We start from the raw sequence: 9,995 nt of genomic DNA, 5'->3' as shown, positions 1-9,995 counted from the left end.
TTAACTATGTAGTATCTCAAGATATTATCAATTTATCACTACGAAAAATCAATTCCTCCTCCATGGCGACTATTTTTATGACAAAGACTGTTCTGCATCTTAAGCAATGGTTCTTTGCCTTCTGCTGTGGTAATGGTTTTTCTACAAACCTTCAAAGACGGTTTTTTGACGTATATACTTTACTTTCATTTTAAACAACCCGGTTCAACCAAACGTATATATAAGATATATATGTGTGTGTGTGTGTGTGTCCTGGAACCTCAAATGGATGTGGTTAGTGCTAGAAGACCAAATAAGTTAGCTCCACAGAACTTGGGAGGAAATCACCGCTAAGAGCAGCTGCATCGTGAAATCACCCTTTTCCCACGACCTCGACTTTGTCGAAGTAGAAAAGAGGTAGTTCCGCCATGTTGGGCTTTTTTATGTAAACCGCATCAGCGGAGATAAATCAAGTTCAAGAGTAGAACCATCTTGGCACGTTTCGAGTAATTGTCTCTCATCCAATCAAGGCATTCCTCTGAAGTGGCAGAGGGATGAGCAAGCTGCCATTCTAGCAATTTTTCTTGCTGCCAAGTAAAATGAGTGTTAGCATTTGTAGACATACAAGTGTTCTGGTGCACGCCAGAATGTCTACTTACCCATTCCTTGACTTGTGAACCTCCTGTCTTAAGCTGCAAAATGTTCTTGATTTCTTTTGCATTAACCAATGGTTTCATTTCCCACACATTTTCAAGCCCTGCACGTAATATATTTTCACATCATATGGCTTTTATGATGCAGGTACAAAGATAGTTGATATTTGAAGGCCGAGGAAAAGAAGTTATAATTGCCTAATCTGGATTAGAACCGCCAAATCTGGGTGGCTTGTCCACATAGACTTTTGAATCACATAGATCAAACAGATATTATAGTGATTATACCTAGTCCAATGATGGTCGCTTCAACATTGTTGAACAAATCTCTGCGCGTCTAACTCAATCGGCTTGTCTGGAGAAACGTTGGTTAAATCAATAGAGCAACACGCCAAAAACCTTTTAGACAACCTTTAAACAGCATGTAAATCACCAACGAGAGATCAGAATAGCTAAAACTAATATCGAAGAAATAAGAACAGCTAAACTAAGATCTTACCTTTTTCGCTTTGTTGTCTAAATATACCCATTTTCTAAGAGGAAGAAACAGGTTCAAGTACAAGTAAAGCCTTGCTTGCTCATTCTACAGACCATACAAAAATAATAAAGATTCTAAGTAATCTATAACAACCATCCCATATGTGTAGATATAAATTGAGATCACAAGAAAAACAATGCAACTTGGTAGATCATAAGTACTCTGAATATAATCAAATTAGTCGACAAGGGTAACCGAATGAGCCGACAGAAAGTTACATGACCTATACTACATCTCTTATCCACTCTGTGGTAAAACACAAGAGAGACTTTCATTGTACGTAAATACTCAGCTGTTTAACATTTTTAACGTTAACAGCTGCAGGATGAGTTGGCTAGTCCATATGTGCAAAATATCGCCCATAACTTTCTACTAATATTCTGAACAGTACTCATGAAGAATTTTGCGACTTCAAATTAATTTCAGATATCGAAAAGCAGAACTAATCACACTAGCGACACAAGATAGTTGCAAACCTGTCGGATCCTTCTGATAATGCAGGCTCGGACTTAGGATGACGACTGAAGACAATCCAAAATAGCTTCAAATCAATATCACCAGAGGAAGCTTAAGTGCATATCATGATAAATAAAATGAGTCTACTACTTACATAGTAAAGTCAATAGAATATAACAGTCACATATCAACAGCTATTATCAATGGCAGAATGTGTAATCTTGATTTAGGTGATGAGTCTGGTGGCCAAGTTAGCCGAGATTGCCGATAAAATGTATTGTTAGTACAGCTCAAAAATATTCTGAACTATCTTAGTATTCACTTTGGAGAAACATTTGTTTCGAGTTTGAATGAATATTTTACCAGCAAATGCCATGAAGTATAGCTGTTAAAACTGCAATTTGCGTCAACACTTGGTTGCCCAAGTGGTTGAAAGTGTTGACACTAACATCAATTACTAAAATCAACTAAACTACAAGTTCCAAACATGGAAACCATGTAATATATTAGAGATCAACTAAAAAGATAACCACTTTTTACAACTCAATTAACTAATGATATGAGTAACCTGCTCAGAAATATGTACAATGTAGGAGTCTAAGATCTGTCAAAGTTCAAACGTGATTGCAGAGTTCGAAGTCGTTTACGCTGAAACCATAATCAAGAGTCATCTCAGAAAGAAAAAGCTCTTCGAAAAGTTAATGTATCACTTGCTAAATGGACAATCTGGAAATTCAGGAGCCATACATTCTGTAGATAACGCAATCATTTTCCTAATTTTGCTTTAGTTGAAACTTGGAAGGCTTTAACACTCTCATGGTTCATTGTTAATGGTGAAGATTTTTCAGCTTACAACAACTAATCATAAGTACTCGCAAAAACACTAATAATTTATAACCGTGCCAAGAACAGGTGAGACTAGAAATTAAAATAATTAATTTCCTGTGTTCTTACCATTGTAAGAATGCGACTGTTCTCACTATAGCTTTCAGATCTAAGGTTCACAAAATCGATCCACACATCAAAGAGACGCATACACGCTGTTTCCAAGTGTTTTGACTGGTCAGGATTGCTGCAAATGGGGAATACATACTGATGTTACATGATAAATTGCTACATTTGCGAAGTAGAGAAAAGATAAACAAGGGGATATAAAAGCTTGTAAACAATCAAAACTACAAGTTAGTTACAGAACAAGCAGCTTTCCAAGAAACAGTACAATGGTAATCACCAAATCTTTCAAAACTGAACCGACAGAAAGATATTTGGAGAACAATAATCTTCTGCCTTCTTTAGTCGTTATTATTGTGAACTCTAAGGAAGGTCACTAGCAACAATAAGGTTGAACCTATTTGAAGTATAAGAAAGTACTAGTAACTAAAATGACAACATTTCATATCAGAAGAAATTGTGCGGCCATATCTTATGGAAAAACAAGAATGTCGAGTAACTAACAACCATTGGATGACACCAATTCCTTGTCTCTTCCCCTGCAAATGACAAGTACTCATTGATCTTTTCATAGCATTCACGTCCCAACATGTTGTCTAATGCAATATCAGTATCATTACAATCCTCGCCTAAAAGCTGTAAGAATGAAAACCAATAAGTCCATTACCAAGAATTGGAGAACGTTCCAAAGCCACAAACCCTCATTTGTTTGTGTCAAAAGAAAAGGAAAAAAGGAACCCATCGAACATGATATCCAAGAATACACTACAAGAACCTAGAACTCGAGGAGTGTATTTATCATCCATGTCGAAATGCAAAATACAGTGAACCATAACTCGTGGCATATCAGGAAGGGCATTGGATTTTATATCTACGTCCATAAAATAGGTATAATTGACAGGAATGTGGTAATTCGGACCTTCCAATATCAGGATATCAAAAGTCAAGCATAACTGCATATGAAAATAACAACCATACTCCTTTAAGTACATGACAAAGCCCTACACTTAAGTAAATTCCCATGCATTTGAGATGACCAACTTAAATGGAAACTTTTTACTAGCCACGATTAAGAGATGATCAAAGTAACATTTGTATAAATCCTAAACTTCTCGAGAAACCCACATTATTTAATGATCAAATCGTGGAATTCCACTCAAATGATACCCACAAAACTTTTAGCACATAAATGCACAAATCTGGTATTAACAACCAATTAAAAGACGAAAACTTTTCAAAAAGCGACGCTCATAGTTGTAGTTCCACATTTATATGCACCGACATTGCCCACATTTATACGCACCAACATAAATTTAGTGTGTAGAATAACTCACATTTAGATGCACCGACATAGAATAGAATAGCTCACATTTATATGCGACAATACATTTTGTGTATAGAATAGCCCACATTTGATGCACCGCCATCGATTTTATGTATCAAATTGCCCACATTTATACGCCAACATATTTTGTCTATAAAGTAGCCCACATTTAGATGGATCGATACTATCAATAGAATTGCCCACGTTTATATGCACCAACATAAATCTTGTGTGTAGAATAGCCCACATTTAGATGCACCGACATAGATTCCATGTATAGAATTGTCCACATTTTTACGCACCAACATAGGTTTTGTGTATAGAATAACCCACAGTTATATGCACCGTCATAGAATTTATATATAAAATTGCCCACATTTACATGCAACAATACATTTTGTGTATAAAATAGCCCACATTTAGATGCACCGACATGATTCTATGAATAGAATTGCTCACATTTATATGCACCAACATAACTTTTGTGTATAGAATAACCCACATTTAGATGCACCGACATATATTCTATGTATAAAATAGCCCACTGCCCACATTTAGATGCACAACATATTTCGTGTATAGGATAAGCCACATTTAGATGCACCAACATAGATTTTATGTAATCGCCCACATTTATATGCACCGACATATTTTGTGTATAGAATAGCCCACATTTAGATACACCGACATCGAGTGTATAGAATTGCCCACATTTATATGCACCAACATATTTTGTATAGAATATCCCACGTTTAGATGCACCGACATCAACTCTATATATAGAATTGCCCACATTTACACACACCAATATGGATTTTATGAATAGAATTACCCACATTTATATGCACCAACTTAGATTTTGTGTACCTTAGAGCCCCACATTTATATCTGGTACAGTTTTTTTATCAAAATCTAACATGATGACACTCAAAACCAACAAAGAAGAAAGAAAAACATGAAGCCTTTGGAAATCAAAAAGTTACAGTGAGTCGATCAAGTAATAGGAAATCAACTGTTAAAACCTAGAAGATTGAAATCAATTACTTTGATTTTCAAAGAGTTTTTGATGTGTTTTTTAGTCTTATTACATCCACACCAAAAGAACACAATTAGGGCATCCTTAAAAAATCAAAGGCAGAAACAAAGAAACCCTTTGAAAAACAAGAAAGGTCTGAATCGAATTTAGAAAAAGTGACAAAACCTAAAAGATTTCGTTGCCTGGAACTGTTTGATCGCTAATATTGAGTTCTTGAAGGTTTCTTGATCTGATAAACCCTATTTCAACCACATAAAAAATAACAATCCAAACATCCCATCGAAAATCAAAGAAAGAGGAAGAAGTCTCGTGAAAAAAACAAGAAATCTTATCAAACTGAATAGGAAAAAACGACAAACCCTAAAAGATTAAAATCGAGTAAAATTGTTACTATAGGAGAAGATCTGAACCAGTTAAAGGGATTCTTGAAGTTTTTGGACAATTTCGATAACATTCCTCTCGACCAACCGGATCTCGATCTCGCTTGCTTCGCGAACTCGAACTGCCTCTGCAAATCAAGACTCCCTCTGCGAGTTCTGGCGCGGACTTTTCTTGAGAAACAAGCAACTCCCGCGGGCTTGTTAACGTTAGTTTGTTAATAGGTTTTGAAATATCAAGGAAATCACTTGGGGCATGCTAAAAGCACCCGAAAATTGTTGCGAGCACCCGGAGATGAGATTGACTAAGGTCAGTACCCTTTGACCCAAGCAAGAGTCCGGACTCGGACCAGTCTGAGACCAATTTGAGATCTCCGAAGGTATTTTTAACATTTCTTCTCCTCCTCCTTCTCATCTCTTCTGTCGCCACTCTCTCTCTCTAAAACCTCCGGCGAAAAGGTCTGGAGAACTAGTCCAAGGTTGAGGTCATGATTGGAGAGGGAGACTTTTTGCCCGAGGGAGAGAAAAAGAAGTGGGTGGTAAACACCTTTAAGTTTCGGCATTGCCCCCAACTATACTTGTTTATTTGTTTTGACCAAGTTGCGAGTGAAAAACATATTGTCCTTAACAATTTCGGACACTACCTACAAAACTCATTTGGGACACTGCCTACAAAACTTCCCAAAAAATGACATGGTTCAAGTTCGTTGAAGATGTGGTTAAGACTGAGATTTTGTGAAAGATTAATACCCATTCTGTCAATGGCAGTCAGATAAGAGTTCTCTTCTTGATCTTCAAGATATCCTTCAAAGGTTTGCTTTTGATAATATTTGCAGAATCTCTTTTCAGTTTGATCCAAGCTACCTTTCCCCGTCACTTGACAGGGCGGAGTTGCATTTGAAGATGCTACTCGGTTAAGTAGTGAATGTTTCACTTATCTACTTCTGTTGTTTTGGAAGATTAAACGATTTCTCAATGAGAAGCAGCTCAAAGAAGCAACTTCAAAAGTTTGAGAATTTGCAAGAAATATTGTAAGACAAAAGAAACTGGAAGAGAAATCTGCATTGAAAGCTAATGATCTTCTGTCAAGGTTCTTGAATAAAAATGAGTTAGATGATGATTTTGTGATAGATAATGTTATAAGTTATATATTAGCAGGTCAGGATACAACTTCAGCTTTGACATGGTTTTTCTGGTTAATTTCTTGCAACCCCAAAGCAAAAGAGATAATGTGAAGGACATGATATACATCCACGCCTCGCTCCGTGAGAGCATGAGGTTGTACCCACCTGTTCCGGCTGACAGTATAAGAGGCGGTCGTAGACAACATTTTACCAGATTTCCTTTGAGGATTGGAAAGAGAGGGTTTAAAGTTTTTGGAAATCGAATAAGTAATCTATGTATGAAGATGTGTTGGTTTCTCTCTATAGTTATGTTTATATTCGTTATGTGATTTCCATATTAAAGATACTTGATACTGTATGTCTATGAACCTTGCCCTACTAAGCGGAAGGCCCAAGTAACTACCATTTTCTGCTTGGACTAGAAGTTTTCAAACTATGTAATGTCTCAAGATGTCATCAATTTATCTACGAAAAATCAATTCCTCCTCCATGACTACTATTTTTATGACCAAGACTGTGTTCTGCATCTTAAGCAATGGTTCTTTGCCTTCTGTTGTGGTAATGGTTTCTCTAAAAACCTTCAAAGATGGGTTTTTGACGTATATACTTCACTTTCATTTTAAACAACCCGGTTCAAGGAAACGCATATATATATATATATAGAATACACATATATATGTGTGTGTCCTGCAACTCCAAATGGATGTGGTTAGTGCTAGAAGACCAAATAAGTTAGCTCCACAGAACTTGGAGGAAATCACCGCTAAGAGCAGTTGCATCGTGAAATCACCCTTTTCCCATGACCAAGACTTTGTCAAAGTAGAAAAGAGGTAGTTGCGCCATGTTGGGCTTTTTGATGTAAATAGCATCAGCGGAGATAAATTAAGTTCAAGAGTTTAACCATCTTGGTACGTTTCGAATGATACTCTTTCATCCAATCAAGGCATTCCTCTGAAGTGCCAGAGGGATGAGCAAGCTGCCATTCTAACATTTTTCTTGCTGCCAAGTAAAATGAGTGTTAGAATTTGTAGACATACAAGTGTTACGGTGCATGCCAGAATGTCTACTTACCCATTCCTTGACTTGTGGACCTCCTGTCTTAAGCTGCAAAATGTTCTTGATTTCATTTGCATTAACCGCAGGTTTCATTTCCCACACATTTTCAAGCCCTGCACTTAATATATTTTCACATCACATGGCTTTTATGATGCAGGTACAAGGATAGTTGATATTTGAAGGCTGAGAAAGAAGTTAGAATCGCCGAATCTGGATTAGAACCGCCGAATCTGGGTGGCTTGTCCACATAGACTTTTGAATCACAAAGATCAAACAGATATTATAGTGATTATACCTAGTCCAATGATGGTCCTTTCGACATTGTTGAACAAATCTCTGCTCGTCTAACTCAATCTGCTTGTCTGGAGAAACGTTGGTTAAATCAATAGAGCAACACGCCAAAAACTTTCGATTTTTCGTAAAAGCGGTCCTGCATAACCAAAGGAATAAATTTAAAGGGGGCCATATAGACAACCTTTAAAACACATGTAAATCATCAATGAAAGATCAGAATAGCTAAACTAATATCGAAGAAATAAGAATAGCTAAACTAAGATCTTACCTTTTTCGCTTTGTTGTCTAAATATACTCATTTTCTAAGAGGAAGAAACAGGTTCGAGTACAAGTAAAGGCTTGCTTGCTCATTCTACAGATCGCACGAAAAAAATAGAGATTCTAAGTAATCTATAGCAACCATCTCATATATGTAACTTGGTAGATCATAATTGCTCTGAATATAATAAAGGTAAAAATAAATTAGTCAGCAAGGGTAACCGAATGAGCCAACACAAAGTTATATGACCTATACCACATCTCTTCTCCACTCTGTGGTGAAACACAAGAGACTTTCATAGTATGTAAATTGCTCAGCTGTTTACATTTTTAACGTTAACAGCTGCAGTATGTGTTGGCTAGTTCATATGTGCAAAATATCACCCATAACTTTCTACTAATATTCTCAACAGTACTCGTGAGGAATTTTGTGACTTCAAATTAATTTCATTTACCGAAAAGCAGAACTTATCACACTAGCAACACAAGATAGTGGCAAACCTGTCGGATCCTTCTGATAATGCAGGCTCGGGCTTAGGATGGACAACAATCCAAACTAGCTTCAAATATATATATATATATATATATATATATATATATATATATATGTGCGCGTCATTGCTTGAACTGGTTGATTTCCAGACATCATGAGATCGATGGGCACAAGGTTGGGCGTGGAAACATTAGTTCCTTCTATAACCAACAGATTGCAAGTTATATGATGTGAAATGAGTAAGATATTGCGTGAAGAAACAATAGGCAATTCCTTCACACAGCATAATATGAAAACATATCTTTAAAACTTCACATACTTCATGCCCGAAACGTTAGTGCGGAATCTGATAGCTCGAAGAACTCGTAGAGGATCATCCAAGAATGTTTGCTTTGGAGGTACAGGAGTCACTATCTTTCCTGATTTTAGATCCATTATACCCGAACAAGACGATGTCTTAACGAACCAATTTTATAAAATTAAAGTGCATACATCATATACGAAAGTTCACCAACTCTAACCCTGTCCAGTGAAATCTTCAACTGAATCAGTTTTGATGTTATAGAACAAACTGTACAAGAAACGAAAATGACCATTACTATCATGACAAATCCACAAGTGACCATTAAGTAGTCACAAAATTCTGGATAATAATGCCTCTCTTTTATGAGTAAGGAACATGCACTATCTGTTTCTAAAGATTCTTGCTGGATAAATCAATTATGTAATCGACATATTTCGCAGTCAGAATCAGTATAGAGCAACAACCTGTTAATCGTTAAATCCCTTCGGTATGCATCCTCTTCACCAGTGCCAAACTCCTGAAGAAATTAGGCCAAGCATGTGTCAATTTAGCTCATATACTCTGGAAAGAATAACACTAACATCAATTACTAAAATCAACTAAACTACAAGTTCCAACATGGAAACCATGTAATATATTAGAGATCAACTAACAAGATTACCACTATTTACAACTCAATTAACTAATGGTATGTATAACCTGCTCAGAAATATGTACAATGTAGGAGTCTAAGTTCTCTCAAGGGTCAACCACGATTGCAGACTTCGGAGTCATTTACGCTGAAACTATAGTCAAGAGTCAGCTCAGAAAGAAAAAGCTCTTCGAAAGTTAATGTATCGCTTGCCAAATGGACAATCTGGAAATTCAGGAGCCGTACAGTCTGTAGATAAAGCGATCATTTTCCTAATTTTGCTTTAGTTGGAACTTGGAAGGCTTTAACACTCTCATGGTTCATTGTTAATGGTGAAGATTTTTCAGCTTCAAAAAAGCTTTTCTTATTTTCTCTACCTTTCATGTACTCACTACTCAACAAAATGAATTTTCCAACTAAGCTTTCATCAGGATAGAATAAAAATGTCAAGCACAAAAGTCTGACTGAGCTCTAGATTGTGGCTCTCTTGGTTGCAACAACTTACATCAACTAATCCCAAG

At 36.4% G+C, this 9,995-nt stretch overlaps 1 protein-coding gene across 10 annotated transcripts in view; it reads right to left on the bottom strand.

Moving 5' to 3' along the window:
* LOC147563291 (CCA tRNA nucleotidyltransferase, mitochondrial-like) overlaps window positions 1-9,995 on the bottom strand; it is a 29,787-nt gene continuing 19,792 nt past the window's right edge. Inside the window, exons 1-8 of one of the 10 annotated variants that reach the window (XM_086636291.1) lie at window positions 3,912-5,520; window positions 3,082-3,213; window positions 2,581-2,698; window positions 1,647-1,691; window positions 1,132-1,215; window positions 921-1,043; window positions 639-736; window positions 1-566 (exon numbers count right to left, since the gene is read on the bottom strand). In XM_086636291.1, coding sequence (XP_086492417.1) covers window positions 2,690-2,698; window positions 3,082-3,213; window positions 3,912-4,004 — 234 coding nt within the window. In that variant the 5' untranslated portion in view covers window positions 4,005-5,520 and the 3' untranslated portion in view covers window positions 1-566; window positions 639-736; window positions 921-1,043; ... (1 more) ...; window positions 1,647-1,691; window positions 2,581-2,689. Of the gene's footprint in view, window positions 567-638; window positions 737-920; window positions 1,044-1,131; window positions 1,216-1,646; window positions 1,712-2,580; window positions 2,699-3,081; window positions 5,527-6,064; window positions 6,386-9,995 lie in introns of those variants that run through there. The other 9 variants (XM_086636300.1, XM_086636274.1, XR_015223678.1 and 6 more) reach the window with 9 other exon arrangements.

This window comes from Eschscholzia californica, unplaced genomic scaffold (genome assembly GCF_041429995.1).
Source record: "Eschscholzia californica isolate CP2 unplaced genomic scaffold, dmEscCali1.0.p SCAF_1, whole genome shotgun sequence".
NCBI lineage: Eukaryota > Viridiplantae > Streptophyta > Magnoliopsida > Ranunculales > Papaveraceae > Eschscholzia > Eschscholzia californica.
Note: the sequence above shows the minus strand (reverse complement) of the source record. Positions and strands in the feature narration are given on the sequence as shown.